We start from the raw sequence: 18767 nt of genomic DNA on the forward strand, positions 1-18767 counted from the left end.
TAACGTCCCGTGAACGCGCCCCGGTTATAGCGCGGAACGTCACACGAGGAGAGAATTGAAACGCGATTCCTAATAGCCTCCAACAACCAGTCCACACAGATAGATGTTTTGCTGATCTTATTAGGCGAATTCTTTGAATGTAGGACGATGAAAACGAATAGGAAACGTATAGGAAACGGTTTCTGCATAAAGCATGACATTAACACACTGCGCTTTAAATGCAGAAATATAGCACAAATCTTACCAACTGTTGTGGTAACCGGAGAGAGTAAATAGCACGGGTATTCAACTCGCATCAATTACTGGTACACACCTAAACATACAATAACATATATCACCACACTGCGCCTTTATGACGTCACACACAGTTCTTACCAAGCTATGTTGGGCGACAGTACAGAATAAGTCACGCTTCACGTGAAGATAAAACAGAAATACTGCGTAAACAAAATGCAACTTAAGCACCTTGTCTAAACCCAATTACACGTACAGTACAACTATTACAAAGCGAATGACATATTAGGTCATTGCGGTTAAGTTCACATTCATTACAATAATTCACATTTTGGAGTCATTAAACACATATGTACAAAGTGACTCACCAATAATCGTCAACACGACAATAAATAGCCTTTTCTAATTCAACCGACGCAGCACCGTGCTCCACGGAAGTCAGCAACAAAAAAGAACTGAACCACGTTGCGTTATCACACAAAACTGGCAGCCGATTATTACGTCACACAACGCCATAGATTACAACACAAGTTGTACTGAGGAAATGCGGGAATCAATAGAAATCTGCAATTACTGGCAAATAAGATGTAACATACCCCCCCACAATGTACGAATCCAAGGAGTACATTTACAACACAACACACAAACATCGGCAGTAATTGCGAACACAAAAACACACAACTAATCACGCAACGCGTCGTCGTGGCATAACAAGCACAATTTTGCAATTGGCCGTCTCAAGGCACCAGTGTGAGTCTTGACCACCACCTGGCGCACTACTCCCTTTCGATCAGGAAGCACATCGGTCACGCGACCCAGAAGCCATTTGCTCCTGGGCTGATTATCATCCGTTACAAGCACAACGTCACCGACTGCGAAATTAGAATGTCCATTTGCCCACTTCGATCTGGGCATTAGCGTCGGCAGGTACTCGCGCGACCATCGTCGCCAAAATTGGTCGGCCAAGTATTGTACTTGGCGCCAACGGTTACGATGGTAACAGTACTTCCCCGTAAACAGTCCAGGGGGCATATTCGGCGCTGCACGTTGCAGCAGTAGGTGATTTGGTGTAAGGGGCTCATCATCCTTCGAATCGAACGTCACCGGAACCAAGGGACGAGAGTTCAGGATGGCCTCGACCTCCACCATCAGTGTCATCAGTTTCTCATCGGACAATGTCTGTTCCGAAATCAGAGCGTTGAGAATTTTGCGCACAGAGCGTATCATTCGCTCCCAAACCCCACCCATGTGGCTGGCAGTGGGAGGATTGAAGCTCCAGGCAATATCACGTTGTTGCAGATATTTGTAGATCTGCCTTTGGTTCCACCGGTTTAGTTCTTCGCGCAGGATGCGCTCAGCTCCAACGAAGTTTGTGCCGTTGTCGCTGAAGATCTGGTCTGGTCGTCCTCGACGACCGATGAAACGTCGGAGAGCTCCGATAAAGGAGTCCGTAGACAGTGAATGCGCTATCTCGATGTGCGCGGCCCTGGTGGAGAAACAGCTAAAGATGCACCCGTACCTCTTTACCTCACTTCGTCCTTGCTTCACAAGGAAAGGTCCAAAGTAGTCGACACCGACCACTGAGAACGGCGGCCTATCGGTCTGCAGTCTCGCAGCAGGAAGGTCTGCCATCATCTGTTTGCCCAGAGAGCCATTTCTTCGTCGACAGGAAACACACTTGCCGAGAACACGACGAACCGCTACCCCTCCTTTGATGATCCAGTAGCGTTGCCTGAGAGACGACCACGTGTGTCCCATTCCAGAATGGCCAACCTCGTCATGCTGCTGCATAATCACCAGGTCTGTAAATCGATGGTCGTATGGAAGAATCATCGGATGCTTCACATCAAACTCGACACATGCTCGCTCAAGCCTTCCACCAACTCTCATAACTCCATTGACAAAAATTGGGTTAAGCTTTCCAAGAGCCCTCTTTTTCTTTGGTAAACGAACAGGTTCGCCTTTGGCCTTTGACATCGCAGCCATAACGTCTGGGAAACTTCGTCTCTGCACATACTTTACAATCTCAAGCTCGGCAGCCTTGAGTTCAACAACGGTCAGTTGCCCAGTAGGTACTTTATACTTGGCAGGAAACCTCCTTGACATCAACATCGATTTGAATCTGAGCAACCAGCTTACAGCCCTTTTCAGCCGATTGAGTGATGAGTATCTGGCAATGAGTCGATCCGTAGCGGATTCGCTGGCGACCAGACAAAGGGTTTGAGTTTCTTTCTTTAACAAAAGAAATTCGATTGGCAATGAGAAGTCCGGACAGGTAGGCCATCCATCTTCTTGCTCCCAGAAAAACTGGGGTCCAGTAAGCCATCGGCTGGACCTAAGGAATTTATTCACACTGAGTCCACGAGACGCCTCGTCCGCTGGATTTACCTTGGTGCTGACGTGTCTCCATTGACTAGGCCGGGAAACATCCTCGATTTTGGCCAAGCGATTTGCAACAAACACTGGAAAGCGCTTATTGCAGTTGCGAATACTTTGAAGAACCGCAGTCGAATCCGTCCAGAACACGGATTGGCATTCGTCCAGTTGCAGCTCCTTTCTCACAAGTTGATCCAACTTGGCTGAAACAACGGCCGCCGTCAACTCCAAGCGGGGAATCGAACATGTCTTCAGGGGGGCAACGCGTGCCTTGCCTATTACAAACGAGCAGTGAATGCGTCCTCGCTCGTCTACCAGCCTCAGATAGGTCACCGCACCGTAAGCTGTAGATGACGCATCTGCAAAATGGTGCAATTCCGTTTTTCGCACCTTACCAAAATCGTGGGGCTTCACGCATCTTGGCAGAACGACGTCTCCTAACCGCGGTAGTTGCTGCAACCATTTTGCCCACGATTCGGAGTCTTCATCGGAAAGAAGAGATCTCTTTGCATCGAGATCTCTTTGCATCGTCTTTGCCACCACGATCACAGGCGCTGCAAAGCCAAGAGGGTCGTATAAGGAACTTACCACCGACAGGATTGACCTTCTGGTGTAGGCTGTAAGCTGCTTTACATCGACATTGAAACCGAACTCGTCCGAAGAAACGTTCCATCGAACGCCAAGTACCCTCTCGCACGAGGAACCATCCACGTCCAGCTCCTTCACCGATTTAGCCCGTTCCTCTTCATCAATGGACGCGAGAACTCGCTCGCTGTTGCTAAGCCACTTGGTTAGCCGAAATCCCTTCTTCTTAAGAAGTGCACAGATCCCTTTGACCAACTGAACTGCTTCTGCTTCAGTCGACACGGATTTTAAACAGTCGTCAACGTAAAGGTTATTTTCTACAGTCTCGACGACTTCATTAGGAAATTCGCTTCGCAAATCATCAGCGGCTTGTTTAAGACAAAAACTCGCACAGGAAGGTGAAGAAGTTGCTCCAAACAAATGAACAAGCATCCTGTGCGCGGTGGGCCTTTTCGACACATCGCCATCAGGCCACCACAAGAACCGAAGTGCATCGCAATCTGTCGTCTTCACACGTATCTGATGAAACATGGCCTCCACGTCGGCCACGAGAGCTACCTTTTCCATCCGAAACCTTGAAAGAACTCCTACTAAGGAATTGGTCAGATCCGGACCCTGGAGTAGAGACTCATTCAACGACTGGTCGCGGTATTTGGCAGCACAGTCAAAAACTACCCGCACCTTTCCGGGCTTGTGTGGATTTGTAACAGGGTGATGCGGCAGGTACCATACTACCTCTGCTGACTGTTCCTCATCTGGAACTTCTTCGGCATAGCCTTTAGCTATGTAACCCTGCACCGTCTTGGTATACGCATCGCGTAGCACGGCGTCGCGTCTCATGCGACGTTCCAAAGAACCCAAACGATTTAGCGCCATGTCCCGGTTGCACCGAAGCGGTTGTGCGTTCGGGCGCCATGGCAACGGCAACTCGTAATGACCTTGCTTAAATTGCACACTGGTTTTCATTTTATCCAAGACGAACCTGTCTTCACGCGACATAGGCATCGCGTCGGGGTTGGTGTCTTGAAAGTCGGTCTTCCACATTCGCCCTAACTTCCCTTGCAGCGAATCATCGGCAACTTGAGTAAAGTTGACGGAAAACAAATCGGTTGACTTGCTAGAGACAGGTCCTGCCAATGCCCATCCAAGTGGAACTCTAAATGCAACAGGTTGCTTCGGTTTTCCCTTTCGTACCTCTTGCACGAGAAAGGCCTCTGGAACGTCCAGCCCGATGAGCAACAAAGCTTCACTGCAATCTACCTGTGGGAATGACAGGTCTCTGATATGTGGCAGCGCATCCAATTCCGCGTTTCTCGGAAACTTGTTGGCGGCAATAGGCAGACAATCAACAGCGAACACCTCGGGAAGTTCCACAGTTGTGGAGCCATCGAGCGAAGCAACAGATAAATTTACTCTTTTGCCCTTGCGCCTGCGACTGTCCCCGTTGATCGTTTTAAGCGTCACGTTGCTAGGTTCACCTTGCAGCCCAAGCTTATCTGCCAGTTTCTTGTCGCACAAGGTAATGCCCGAGCCAGTATCTAAAAGAGCGTATGTATTAACAGCCCTACCGTTAGCACGGACTTTGACCGCAACCATCATCAAGTTGACGCTCTGTCTACCAGAGGAAGCATGACAGTCCTTTCCAATCGCCGACACAACCGAACAAACTGTCCGTTCCAGCGCAGGTCCTTTGACAGGAGACTCGTCCTCTCTCTTCTCTGGCGGATGCAACAAGGTGTGATGGGCTTCATTGCAGTCCCTCACGGTACACGCTTTGGGGCTGTTGCACTTAGTGGCAAAGTGCCCAAATCTGAAACAATTATCACAGAGTCTACGGCGCCGGGTGACGCGCAGACGATCGCGGTAAGGAAGGGATTTAAATTCCTCGCACTTAGCAAGCACGTGGTTTCCCGAACAGCACTGGCACAACGGGGTAGTGGGAAAATGGGAAGGTCCGGCACGAACCTTCGGCCTAGATTCTTGTTCGCTTACAACGACATGACTGGAAGCCTTTACATGACTACTTTTACCTTTCGCCTTCTTAGCTTCGTTGCGATGCTCATCGAGCATGCGGCTGAACAACGAATTTGCAATCCGATCCTCAGTTTCCACAAAGTCGACAAGATGTTCAAACAAAGGTTCACGGCCAGTATCTCTGAGGATTTTCTCAACACGCCGTTTCCAAGCCTCCTGCATCTTAAACGGTAGACGATTCACAACAGCAATCAACGTAGGGTAATTATTCATCTCGGAATGCTCGTCAATGTCTGAAAGTGTAAGTAAACAATCGCGCAGCGACTGCGCAAACTCGCTTAAACCAGCAGCATCGTTCGGTCGCAATTCTGGACCGTTGACAACACACCTCACACATGCATGAGCGATTATGTGTGACTTGCCAAAGTGGTCGTACAGTAACTGTCTCGCTTGTTGGTACCCGTTTACCTTTAGTCTAAAGCAGTGTTCAATCAATTTACGGGCTTTGCCATCACAATGCTGCGCCAAATATGACAATTTGGCACCGTCGTCATCGACCTTGTCGTCGATACGAGAATCAAAATTGCGGACAAACTTCCAATAGTCCATTGGATTGCCGTCAAAAACGAGAACTTTAGGCTTTGGTCTGTTTATGTGCTTCACAAGCGATGCAATCTCATTGTCATGTACGCCAGTTGGCTTGACTGAACCATATATACAAGAATTATTTACAATTGGGTTTGTTGCGGTGAAAGAACCTTTCTCATCAACCGAAGATTTAAATTTAGGCGCATATTGGGACAGGGGATCTGACGGAGCAACATAGTCAACCACATACCGCTGGTCAGGAGGGCTTCTCTGCGACGTGACAGGCGGTGACGTGAACAACACGCGACGTTGATCCCCGATCGGCTCCTCCAGGGGAGGCGTGGTCGATTCACCAGAACCTTCCTTCACCGTCACGTACTCCGTGTTTCCTGACATCTCGTCCCAAACCTTCTCTTCAATCTCTGCGGCTTGTAGCTGATGCTGCAGTTCCAACATTTCTATTTTATCTCTTTGGCGCCGTTCTTCTTCAGCACGACGGATTTCTTCTTCGGCCCGTCGTCTGTCTTCTTCTGCGCGTAGTATTTCCGTTTGCCTGACCAGCTCCTGCTTCTGCGCAGTCTGTTGAATAGCAAGACGCGCGAGCTGTGTCGTTACTTTAACTCTAGTTCTACTGTTAGTCGAAGAACTCGAGCGCCTACTTCGTCCGCAGAACGAGTCGTTGTCCTTTGGACTCTTATCACCGCTTCCACTCGGACTAGCTATGTTAATAGGTAAAACATTGCTAGATAAAGAATTTACGTCACGAACCCAGTGAGAAACACGGTCATCGAATTCGGTCTTGTTTTTTCTCACGCTTGCTAGTTCTTCGGCAAGATCAGGATGCGCCTCGTAGGCAGCAACAGCATCGACAAAAAGATGTTCAAGCGCAACCAATACCGTCTCGAGCATCTGCTTGTTGTGGTGGTCCTTCATCAGGTACTCGGCGACTAGGTACTGTTCACTGAGACGTCGACGACAATCAGCGACCGCATCAGGAGTCGTGACGTTTGATTGACTCATCTTTGAACCGCTTAAATATTTAACAAACGGTTAAACTTGTCTTCAACACACAGTTGAAGCTTATTTCAAAAAGCAGTTGAAACTTGATTTCAACTGCAGATTGTGTTCAACACCCAGTTGAAACTTGATTTCAACTGTATTGTTCTGTTCAACTAACAGTTGAAACTTATTTTAAGAAGCAGTTGAAACTTGATTTCAACTGCAATTGTCTTCAACAAACAGTTGAAACTTTCATGTAACGTCCCGTGAACGCGCCCCGGTTATAGCGCGGAACGTCACACGAGGAGAGAATTGAAACGCGATTCCTAATAGCCTCCAACAACCAGTCCACACAGATAGATGTTTTGCTGATCTTATTAGGCGAATTCTTTGAATGTAGGACGATGAAAACGAATAGGAAACGTATAGGAAACGGTTTCTGCATAAAGCATGACATTAACACACTGCGCTTTAAATGCAGAAATATAGCACAAATCTTACCAACTGTTGTGGTAACCGGAGAGAGTAAATAGCACGGGTATTCAACTCGCATCAATTACTGGTACACACCTAAACATACAATAACATATATCACCACACTGCGCCTTTATGACGTCACACACAGTTCTTACCAAGCTATGTTGGGCGACAGTACAGAATAAGTCACGCTTCACGTGAAGATAAAACAGAAATACTGCGTAAACAAAATGCAACTTAAGCACCTTGTCTAAACCCAATTACACGTACAGTACAACTATTACAAAGCGAATGACATATTAGGTCATTGCGGTTAAGTTCACATTCATTACAATAATTCACATTTTGGAGTCATTAAACACATATGTACAAAGTGACTCACCAATAATCGTCAACACGACAATAAATAGCCTTTTCTAATTCAACCGACGCAGCACCGTGCTCCACGGAAGTCAGCAACAAAAAAGAACTGAACCACGTTGCGTTATCACACAAAACTGGCAGCCGATTATTACGTCACACAACGCCATAGATTACAACACAAGTTGTACTGAGGAAATGCGGGAATCAATAGAAATCTGCAATTACTGGCAAATAAGATGTAACACGGCCTTTTTCGCTTGATTGTTTTCCCGGGTATAGTGTTTGATCGTATTTCAGTACAAGCGTCCAAACGCAAAATTGCCTGAAAAATATTTTTTGTACTGATACTAATTTTGTAAACAATTTGTTTTGCAATAGACACGCGCCGCGTAGGCCTACCGTTATATTGTATTGTTTTCCTGGTGACAAACTTGCCAAACCTGCACGAAAATTGTTGTAAGGTTGAGTAAAGGCCCCGTACGAAGTCGTATCTTCCGCAGCTCTGATCTGTGACAGAAAAGTTAAATTTGTTTACATTGCAACTCATGTTACACCAAACTTGTCTCGAAAGGTTCAAGCTTATAAACAAATTCGGCAAATTTGGTCTAAGAAAAATACCCGGCAGAATGGAACTATGTACGTATTATATGCATGTAAACTCGTTTCTGACATTGTTGATATTGGGTAATGCATAAACTGTAACAATCATAAAAATTGCAGACACCATTGCTCGATTTTCGTAGAGAAGATGATGAACGTTGTATAAAATCGCCTGTGTATAAACCTAGTAGTGGGACGAGATGTAATCGAAAGTTAACTTTACCTCAACCCTGGAGCTCTTGTTTCCTGGAAACATGAAGTGGTTCCATTTGATTAGAACAGTTTCCGGGTTACATTTTGTCGACGTTGCATTAATTGTGACTGGGGACAGATAAGATTTGAAAGTTTTTGTGGTCTTTACAGCATGGTTCACTTTTAAAAAGGCTGGTTCCTTTATGTCAGGGGTGGGCAACCTTTGTCACTGTGGGGCCAAATGCAATTGCCAAAATTAGATCGCGGGCCCCACCTTTATATAACACAAGGTGATTTTACTTCGTTGCATACTAAAAATGCCTTACTACAAGTAAAATTCGCATTTGATTCTAGCAGCATATTGTCTGGTCGCAGAAAAATAGCACCGGGCGCACTAATCTGCTCAGAAAATATAACAATTGGACTCCTTTGCCAGTACATTTGAAACCAAAAAGTGTCTCTGCGGGCCGCACAACTTTAAACAATTGGCCGCAGGTTGCCCACCCCTGCTTTATGTTGTCCGTTAAAAATCCGTCATATTTCGCATGATTGCGCTATACTCTAAATTTACCAAAAACTCTTGAAATATTTTCACTTTAGTTGGTTTGTGACAAGGCAACGTTTAGGGAAGAATGACTTACATTGCAGTTGACAAACGTAGTAAGCTAATTTGCCATTGCAAGGGATGCTTTCCATTTTCCATGTGCTCCCATAGTGAAGCACTGCTTGCTGGCAGCCGTTCTGCTTGGCCGGTATCGCCAAATAAGCACGAGATGTGTTACTCCAGCGCCAATTCTTTGTTTGTACATTGTACCTTGCTCCGAATATGACGTTGACCACTGTGAAATAAAAGTTTTATAAAACATGGGCTTACTGGGCAACCGGACATTTTGTAAAAAAAACTTGAATTTACATATGTGTCATATTTAAAAAAAAGATTTTGCCTAATTGTTATATTAAGTTGGTTAACAATGTTTGGTTCTATTACCTGGAGTTAGAAATGGCAGAACAAGAGCGTCCTTTACAAATGTCTCGTTTACAGCTTTCCTGTAAAGTCGTGTTGAATAGTCTTTTTGAGGTACGACATAAAGTTTCTCGACGTATTTGTTCTCCTGTGTTGCCCCGTACATACTGAAATCTTGTTTCCAACCTTGAAGATGGCAATTGGTGTTGTATGAATTTTACTACAATACGTGCTATCAATTTTAGAACACTGCAATACGCACCAAAATCGCAACTTGTGCCGACAAAAATTGCAAATTTCTCATATTTTTCATGACAAAATGAGATCCGAATTCGACCTTTCGCCCATCTGCGTTCAAAATAAGATATCAGATTGCAACAGCAGTCCAGAGCTGATTAGGCATCATTAACAAATTCAATGAAACTAACTTTAAAACTTAGTTTCTCATGTCAATTTTGTTGAAAACCTACTTCCTATCCCTATACTCTTGATTGGCTAAAAAAATAATTTAGTTCTTACAGAAATACAATTTTGCATCACTTAAAAACAGTAAAAGAATTATAAAACTTGTGTCACCAACATCTAAGCAAAAAAGGTTTACGTTTTGAAAAGTTTGAAAGAGGCAATATCCGACGAGTTAGTTACTCTGCTCCACTGCGAAACGTGAGACAGACGAGAAAAACGGTAGCTTCCCTTCGAATTGTGATATACGTAAACAGTTTGAATTTCTGCATGAAAATATGTTTTTAGTCATACTTGTCAAAAGTGTTAACAATCAATGATGCACAGAGCCCCTTCAAAACGATAAAGAACATTCGCCTAAAAGAATTAAACATTTCAGCGAAATTTGTCATAGATCCATCGTGGTTGGTTTCGCCCCGATTCGCAGAATATTTAGGCCAAACATATCATTCTGCAGTTACCACAAAACAAAGCGCGCCACATCTACACTAAAAAGAACTATGGCATGTTTGCGCACCAATTTTAATATAAACGCCACTGTTTTCTAAACGGCAGCGACATTTCATTAATTCTTATTAAAACACTGAAAGAAAGTTTAAAATCGGCCAAGTCTTGCTAATGCTTAAAAAAGTGACATTGTCAAATCCTAGTATAATTTACCTTGGGCGTATTTCAAATTGCTGGCACGCACGACTGCCTGAGTAATTGAACGGTTATCCAAGAATGCTAAACTGCCGTTCATATTGGAGCATTTCTTTTCAGCTGTTAAAGCATCGCTCATGAAATCTGATAGAACAAAAAGCCTGTTCCCGATTGAAGTGATTCCTCGACTACAGCCAGAAGCCATTGTTTGGGCTGCAAAAAAATCAACATTATCATCATCTTTTAATTCCTTCAGTTTTACGCGAAACCAAGTAAAACAATATTTTCTTAACAACGTTTATAATGAGTTTTCGTAGTGTTTATTTTGATCGGCAGTAGATGTCGTAGCAAAGACTGGCACTCAAAAGCAATTAAAACTTAAAAATGGCGTTCCGCAAAGAACACGGTTTAAAAATCCGACTGTTTTTAACATCCCGAGTCATAGTAACGACTCGCAAAACTTTAGGATATCCTCTTTAAGGAAACTTACGTTTAGCTTGATAAAAATCTGACATTTATACTCACCTAAAACAACTCGTCGACAAAAACATGCCAAAAACAGAAATGTGCATCTGAATATAAATTGCATGTTGACTTCTGTAGCTAAATTTCTGTTCACTCCTTCATTCTACTTCAATCAAAAGTAAACACTCTACTGGCGTACAAAGTTCTTAATTTTAGTTTGTTCGTAATTTTTCATTACAGGCTTCGCGCTACAAGGCGTAAACCATCGTGTGCTGTGTCATAATGACGTCACACGAACGAAACTTGCACATACCAGGGAACCATGTACGTTTCAACAAATTACTTGTACAAAACGTGCCATTCTGTGCATTAAAAACATCATCATCAAAAATCTGCTTTAAAACAATAATTCTCATAAAAAATATATCGATGAAGCAAAGAAATATTCATGAAGACGGAAACGGAGACACAATGCCAAAACGTGATAAATCGCAAAAAGTAAAGGTTACAGTGTCTGATTCAAGGGCAAATAGTTTGTAGCCATGCCATCGTAAGATAACGTTATATCACGAGAGTTTCACATTGATGCAAGGACGGAAAGAGAGTACATTGACAGATCTGGTCGGGCTATGGTAAACCAACCGGTCGAGAAAATGTGTTTTGCGTCATATCGAATGTGGCGTAACCGCGTAAACAAAACTTGCACGTTGCAGAAAATCATGAGCTTACTAATAAATGTTCGTTGTTTAATTTTCCAATAGCATATATATATATAAATCAAACTTTCACCACAAAACAACGCACACAGCGAAAATAGAGTAACACAGTCAGACCACGTTTGGGATTTTCTGCCACATCCTTATCGGTAGTTCGCGTATAAGTCGAATGAAGAAAGATAGCCCAAAACGACACGATAACAATACTTGTACAAGTTCTGCAAAACGACACATTATTCTGTAATTATTTGACTCTCAGTTTTCATGTTGTATACTTAATATGATTATTTGCTAACATACCTCATTGTCCACCATTTTTGGTCTCATATCCCTCAAGTCCTTCACTGTTCTGAACACATCCACTCTGTTCTCAGTCTTCAAGCGTTCAAGAATATTTACAAGTGCAATGAAGGTTCCTGTCCGGGTACATCCGTTGCTGCAAGAAGTTGGTTTTTAGATTTGGATAAAATGAACTTTGTTTTGACTTCATAGTATTTACCTGCAGCACGCTAGTATACTGCCTTCTTGTCGTGAAGGGTTTGTTGCCAAAGTCAAGTTTATTATTTCTATCATAGTGGAATCGCTGGGTGGCAACTCATCCTTCATCCACCCGGTTACTTGTATCATAATCAAGTTTGAAACACCCTGTTGACGAATGGATTTAATAGCAAAATGTAACAATAAGTGTTCAAAAATACTTGTTATGCAATAATAGAAATTGCAAATTCCAGTAATCTCTTGATTTTCGATACTATTATTGTAAGCACGCCAAAAAGTTGGCATGCCTTGCGAGGGCCAGAGATCTATTTGTGTTTGGGGTTGTTTGGTAATGTACTGTTTACGTACCAAATGTTTTAATTTGGATGAAACTGTCACTGGTACAACTTCATAACCGTTGTAGCTTTTTGATTTTCCCGAGGCCACTTGTATCTCTCCATACTGTATAACTTCGCCATCTCTTGCAACCTGTACGTAAACACCAAACAACTAATAGGAAATTGCGCTTCTAAAGAGTTTGTTTACCCTTTGGTTACTTCCTAGTGAAACGATGACTGATAGATTTTTGTTCAATACAATCATCCAAAACTCTTCATCATTAACGCCAGGTTGGTAAGATGCAGAAATGAAACTCTTTGAACAACCAAGATCCTAAAATAAAACGGCGGAAATTTTGATTGACGAGCATCAAACGAAAGTTTACAGAGAAACTTTGAGCATCAAGCGATTGTTCACACAAAAAACAATAGCGTATGTAAAGATCTCATCTAAACTTAGACAAGCTACTTTCGACAAAGATACGTACACCACTTATATAGCTGGGTGCACAAGTTGCTTGGTAAGTCGTGGGCCATTAGTAAGGCATTGTAATGAATGGCGATTGGTTTCGAGTGTAACCATAAAGTGTAACCATAATTTTTTCCTTAAAAACATACAAAACAATTCGTTTATTAACAGTTCTACTAACCTGAATATACGAACTGGTTGCCATCGTTTCCCCACTGCTTCCTGTTTTACCTGCAACAGGTAACATTAGTAAGCCCTTTAACGAACGCGTCGAATTCAATATTAATTGTCTACCTTTGTTACTTGCGTCGCTGCTGTACTGCCAAGAAGCCAGCTGCTTGTGCTCTTCTTTTGCTATTTTATTCCTAACCACAACGCCAGTTTTATTTAAAAAGCAAGTTAATGTCGTATATAGCTACTTACAGTTGATCAGTATTAAAGCTTTGCAATTCCGCAGCCGATCTGTCGCTGTTAGGGAGTGATATATGTTCGACAATAAGTTTGTGAATGAAGACAAACTGTTCCTGAGAGCAAAATAAATTTGGCTTTGAATTTGATTGCACCCTTTACTTAACAAATATATGTTTGATTTTACTAACCCACGATTGAACCATATCAGTTCTATTCCTTCTCATTGCTAGAACCGTATTTGGAACATTAACTTCCCTATTGGCATCAAGTTGATCAAAAAGAACGTCCATTGCAATGAAAGTTCCAGTGCGACCAACCCCAGCACTGGAAGTGAAAGCGGTACAATAACTAAGTGTCCAAAACAAATTAAAAGGTTTCAACAAACCTGCAATGAACGACAATCGGATGAATTCTATCGTGAATTTTCTCCACCATTTCACGCAAGTATATCATTGTGGACGTTGTTACCGGGATTCCGTGGTCTGGCCAAGATATGTACTGCAGCTGAACTACAATGCGTTTCTTCTAGATAAGCCAAGTTCGTGGAAAACTGTAGGCTAACAGGTGAGCAAATACAAACCTTTTTCTTGTCTGTTAGGATGAATTTTCGCTGAATGATGCCACTTAGTTTGTTTTCTTCTGTGGTGCGCAACGTGAGATTACCGTGTTGTTCAGCTTCCCCATGGTTTGGCCAGTATTTCTCGCACTTTTTCTAAACAGAACACAACTTGACAAATATGGGTAGAACAAAGCTCTTTTGGCTTTAGGTTGTATTTTAATGAAGCGTTTTCCGGAAGAAAAAATACGTAAACAAACAGTCTTTACTATGTTTATTTAACATACTTATGATCATTGTACAAAACGTGTAGCAACTGAGTTACGAAAATTATATGTGTGTCTATACCTTTTCCTTTTCCTTTAATCCTGTAAGCATAACGATGATCGATGTGTTTTGTTCCCAAATCATCAGCCAAAAGTCATCCAAGGTGCAATTTCTTGGTCCTTGTGTGGCTATAAATTTGTTTGGCTGATCAAAGCCCTGTTAGGAAAGTTTAGGTTATAATTAAAAACTAGCCTGTGCTTAAAGTTAATCCATTGATTACTCACATCAAGAAAAGAGGCGTTGATGTAGTCATTTTCAGGTGCAGTTTGCAGCACAACTCTAGCATGATCATCTAGAAACAACAACAAAAATAGATCTTTTGTTTGTTAAGAGCTTGTTAATACAAGTAATTGTAAGTTTTGCCCGTATAACAAAGCAATAATAATTGTCAAATAATTTTAAATTTAATAGTTTAGTGATAAAGAAATTTCATGTGATCTTTCAGCGATAGCTAAATTTGTTCCAAGTTAAGCTGTCTATAGCTCCGTGTTATGTGCAAACGTTTCAATTCAACATGAAAAAATGTTTTGTAGAAGAAAATAATTTCCAATTAACCAAACACTACAGCAACCCCCTTTTCCTTTTCTGTGATTTGCATGCATTGCGGGTTGTTTGTAACCTGACTTACACGGAAATATATTTTTGTATCTGTTCCTTGCAGCGTTTGTTTCGAGTTTGGCCACCGCGTTAACTTTGCTTGCATCTGTTCCGTGTTTCGCGAGTTTCTGGAACGTTCCAAGAAAAGTTAAATACACAAACACAACAAACCAAGCGTGCCCGGAAGTGTTTAAGTTTACGCATACATACAAGCAACTGGCGAACTATTCTAACGTTGCTTCAATAAAGTATTTCTGTGTATATGTTTGGTAAAAAAGGGAAATACCTTACCTGTAATTTTTGAAGTGAAAAAATCAAGAATAAACACATCGATACGGTTTCGATTTTTAGACAGATTGCAAATGTTATAAAAAATTGTTTCCAGTGTTACCTCAAATTCTTGACGAAATGCAGCATAGTTATTGGCGCACTTTTTGAAGTAAATCCGTTCAAGGTTTTTCTTTGACGTTGAAGAACTGTTTCCGATATTTTGGTAGGGAGACACATTACCATATTTCACTGCCTCTAAATAAACAAAACAGAGCAATAATAATGTGTCAATTATTTTTGCTAAAATCGTTATGTTAACTCTTTTTTTTCTAAAATCTTTCATTTTATTGTCCTACCTGATTCGTTTTGCTCGAGTATTCCATTTGAAGAATCTCGGTTCTAAACAAACATACATATCATAAACATCACACGCAGGTATAACTTCAAGCGAAGATATAACTTTACATTTGATGCCACTGCTGTGCTTGCAGTTGTCACTGTCACACGACCTTCAGCATTTTCCGAATCTTAGCAAAACAAACAAGTGTTAGACTATTTAAATCTTAAATATATGTCACTTAGCACTGCAACAGCAACAACTATTTCCATACCATTTGTTTGAAAAGTGGCTCCCCCGGAACTAGTTTTGTCCCTTTTGCGCCTAAAACACGTTTAGTAATTCTATAATTTTAGTGGTTATGTGTTACAGTTACATAGATTTTTAAATATAAGGCTAAATAAAGTAGCATAAGTTTGCTTTTCAAAATTTAAAGAAAATTACCTTTTCCAAACGATAATTACCAAGACCAGCAAAAGAATAAGTACAATGACACCTCCAACAGCACCTGCAATTATTCCGATTGGTGCTCCCTCGTTTTCTTGCGATATTAATTCTGATTTATTACAAAATATTGTTAGCGTTTTCAGGACCGAAAGCGCTAGAAATTATTCAGTTACCAGTTTCTCTTTTAGTTTGATTTGTTGTTATAGTTTGAACTGTTGTTGGAACGCGTACAACACAAAAACCAACTTCAACAGGACCGATAGTACGTTTGCAATGGATCACGTACAACTGAAGCCAAATGCAGATTTAGTTACAAAAACCGTAATTAAAATTTTATATTTTTACCTGAAGTGTGTAGGTGTAGGGTACAAGTTCAGTCAGATTAAGTACTGTGTGTCCACTTGAAACATTTTGGGTTGCTATAGTAACATTTTCACGAATACGATTGAATCGTACCTAAAAATATAAACAATTTTGTATTGCCCATCTCTAACCAGTTCTTAAATCACACAATTTCCTTGAATCAAATTTGTCCTTGAAAAAATGCATTCTGTGATCTTTCAAATACAATTATCGCAGTACACACATGGTTGGTTTTGCTTAGAACAATTAATATTCATTGCGAATAATAAAATTCATTGCGAATGTATCAAATCTGAAAACATCTTTAAATGTATACGAGGACATACCTGGTAACCGTTGACTCCTTTACGATTATTTGATGATGGAATGTAAACAGCACATGGTGTTTGTTTTGTTATATTAGCACCAACCACTGATACAGGCGAAGAGGTTTTCACTGTCGTTTGGGCAACAACTGTTTCGCATACTGCAACTCTCGTCGTGAGCTGTCGTAAACAAATAACAATTAAAAATATATTGCATGTGACAAACCATAAGGTTCTGTAAAAAATATGTTAAAATAACTGCACGTTGATAAATTTCTGAAAGTATGTGGTATACCTCAATTCTGTACATTGTGTTGTATTGTAATCCTCCGATTGAAGTTGAACCCGTCTCAAATATTGCATTTGTTACAGTCGAGTGATTGGTTGAGACAGCTTTCAACTGTAAGTAAAGCAACTGATATGTAAAAAGCAGAAAAAGTAGTTTCATAGATTAAAATGTAAGATTTTGTGACAACTAAGGTACCTGCAGCTAACAAGGCCCATTAAAAAACTATTGTGTATAACTGAAAAACCATTTAACCGTTCCAGGCCAAATTCGGCATGATTATTGCAGAGGTTGATATTAAACATCCATTAGATTTTGAGGGCGTTTGCAAGTTTTGTTTTTGTAGGATAACAGTTTAAAAAAAGTTAAAACTTGGGCCTTAATACATACCTATGCTGTTAATTAAGCCCTACATTTTCATGTTTTTAAAAATAGTCTAGAAACCAATCAGACTCATTTATACTTTGCTTCGGTCAAATAAAAGTTCAACAAGCAACGTTATTAACTCATATTACATATATACTGTTAACTAAGACATATAACTGTTAATCTGAAGGTACTAATGAAAAGAATAAACGACCCCTTGACATTTGGTAACCAAAAATACTAAATGAAACATTACTTCTACAAACATCTTATTCGGACTTTTATCTCCCTAAGAAAGCAAAAAAAGCAAATTTTTTGCATATCAGTCGCCTTTAGTATAAAAGACACTTGAGAAAATGACAAATTATCGTTGGGCCTTATTGCAAGCAATGGCTGACAAACAAAACCGTAATAAAATTCATTTGAAGTAATTATTTTTTCCAGATCGGATAATGCTCCAATAATTAAAGTAAAATGACCCCATTACTAATATATCTTAATAAGTTTTCATTTTGACAACACAACCTTTCCATTTTTGTTACCAATTTTAACAAAAAATAATAAAAAGTTGAAAATAAACACTTCTTAATTTGGATTGGTCATGATAATAATTACACATAACTTTCAGGTCCAAAACTTTGTAAATCATTTTAAGTACATATATATTTTAAAATTACATCAAAACGACAGCTTTTTTTCTGGCACATAAGACAATATGAGCAGTGGGCCTTAATTATTACCTTCCGGGCCTATATACCTTCAGGTACCTTAATTTACCTGCACTGGAGTGTTGCTCTGTTGTTTTAACGGAATATAGTTGGTTGTCCAGTTTACTCGAATGGTGTCAGGGTTGCAAGTAGAAGGGCGGGCGTTAACTGTAACTATAAAAGCAAGTAAATTTATTAAAATAACGCTCAAAGTTGGGTTATAAGTGTTACGAGCTGCACTTATATGGAGAAAACGGTGTGCACTGTCTGCAGTAAGTTGTTTTTAGATAACTACTAATTAAGTAAACAATATATAAGAACTGAGGATACGTAAAACAAATTAGCTAATTATAACTTGCAACCATCGATTATATTATTATTAGTCTTGCAAACAAACACCAGGCAGAAGACTGTTTCGCTTTCACGCCTCCTATGTCAGCGCTTACCAAACTGCTATGTATTAGAAATTTTCAATTACCATAGGTTTTGACTATAAACGGAAGCTTTCGTTTTGATAAGTGAATCTAATTGCCTACCTCTGCTCAAGACCTTTTGTGCAAAATAATAATTTCATAGGGGGCGATTTTGATTCAGAGTCAAGGGGGACGATTCGCAAAAAAGGGTTTAAGACCACTGTATCACAGCGTAGGTAAGTATCATCTTTAATATCATGGTTCTTTGTAACTTACATTCTAACTGACAAGCATAATACCCATATACACCAGTACACTGCTTTGTAGTATCTACCCAAGCTTGTTCATATTGCAATGCGCTTTGCATGTAATGCGCTGAATCAGGTTGTATTGCTTGATAAGTTTCCACAAAAACTCTAAAAACTGAAGAAAAAAAAACAATAATTTTCATTTTAGATTTT

At 40.8% G+C, this 18767-nt stretch overlaps 4 protein-coding genes across 11 annotated transcripts; all 4 read right to left on the minus strand.

Annotated features, from left to right (window-relative positions):
• Nucleotides 1–100: 100 nt before the first annotated feature.
• Nucleotides 101–7835, minus strand: LOC145231998 (uncharacterized). 8 transcript variants are annotated; one of them, XR_013860813.1, is made up of 3 exons: nt 7258–7835; nt 603–6787; nt 101–313 (listed from the first exon to the last, which is right to left on the minus strand). XR_013860813.1 is itself a non-coding variant. In XM_080096509.1 (3 exons), exon 3 carries the CDS (start codon nt 6775–6777, stop codon nt 916–918), a length of 5862 nt encoding a protein of 1953 aa, XP_079952635.1. In that variant the 5' UTR covers nt 6778–6787; nt 7258–7326; nt 7616–7835; the 3' UTR covers nt 101–915. The 8 variants fall into 8 exon arrangements, 3 of the variants coding, with proteins under 3 accessions (XP_079952635.1, XP_079952613.1, XP_079952624.1); XR_013860807.1 differs by having other exon boundaries at nt 101–437; XR_013860810.1 differs by having other exon boundaries at nt 376–6787.
• A 1131-nt stretch (nt 7836–8966) lies between these two features.
• On the minus strand, nt 8967–9529 carry LOC145209474 (uncharacterized). The gene is made up of 2 exons (XM_080079756.1): nt 9377–9529; nt 8967–9227 (listed from the first exon to the last, which is right to left on the minus strand). The coding sequence occupies exons 1-2, from the start codon at nt 9516–9518 to the stop codon at nt 8980–8982; spliced, it is 390 nt and encodes a 129-aa protein (XP_079935882.1). The 5' UTR covers nt 9519–9529; the 3' UTR covers nt 8967–8979.
• A 1463-nt stretch (nt 9530–10992) lies between these two features.
• On the minus strand, nt 10993–13835 carry LOC145233978 (receptor-type tyrosine-protein phosphatase alpha-like). Its single transcript, XM_080098747.1, has 10 exons — nt 13718–13835; nt 13521–13656; nt 13345–13445; nt 13216–13286; nt 13103–13152; nt 12661–12786; nt 12484–12603; nt 12137–12282; nt 11938–12073; nt 10993–11855 (listed from the first exon to the last, which is right to left on the minus strand). The coding sequence occupies exons 1-10, from the start codon at nt 13783–13785 to the stop codon at nt 11781–11783; spliced, it is 1029 nt and encodes a 342-aa protein (XP_079954873.1). The 5' UTR covers nt 13786–13835; the 3' UTR covers nt 10993–11780.
• On the minus strand, nt 13797–18723 carry LOC145238932 (uncharacterized). Its single transcript, XM_080102253.1, has 16 exons — nt 18583–18723; nt 17964–18067; nt 16830–16934; nt 16556–16714; nt 16212–16322; nt 16040–16154; nt 15864–15975; nt 15661–15743; nt 15548–15609; nt 15439–15481; nt 15204–15337; nt 14844–14940; nt 14440–14507; nt 14237–14371; nt 13895–14044; nt 13797–13814 (listed from the first exon to the last, which is right to left on the minus strand). Exons 1-16 carry the CDS (start codon nt 18671–18673, stop codon nt 13797–13799), a joined length of 1587 nt encoding a protein of 528 aa, XP_079958379.1. The 5' UTR covers nt 18674–18723.
• Between the last annotated feature and the right edge of the window lie 44 nt (nt 18724–18767).

Source organism: Phallusia mammillata, chromosome 1, assembly GCF_965637545.1.
Source record: "Phallusia mammillata chromosome 1, kaPhaMamm4.hap1.1, whole genome shotgun sequence".
NCBI lineage: Eukaryota > Metazoa > Chordata > Ascidiacea > Phlebobranchia > Ascidiidae > Phallusia > Phallusia mammillata.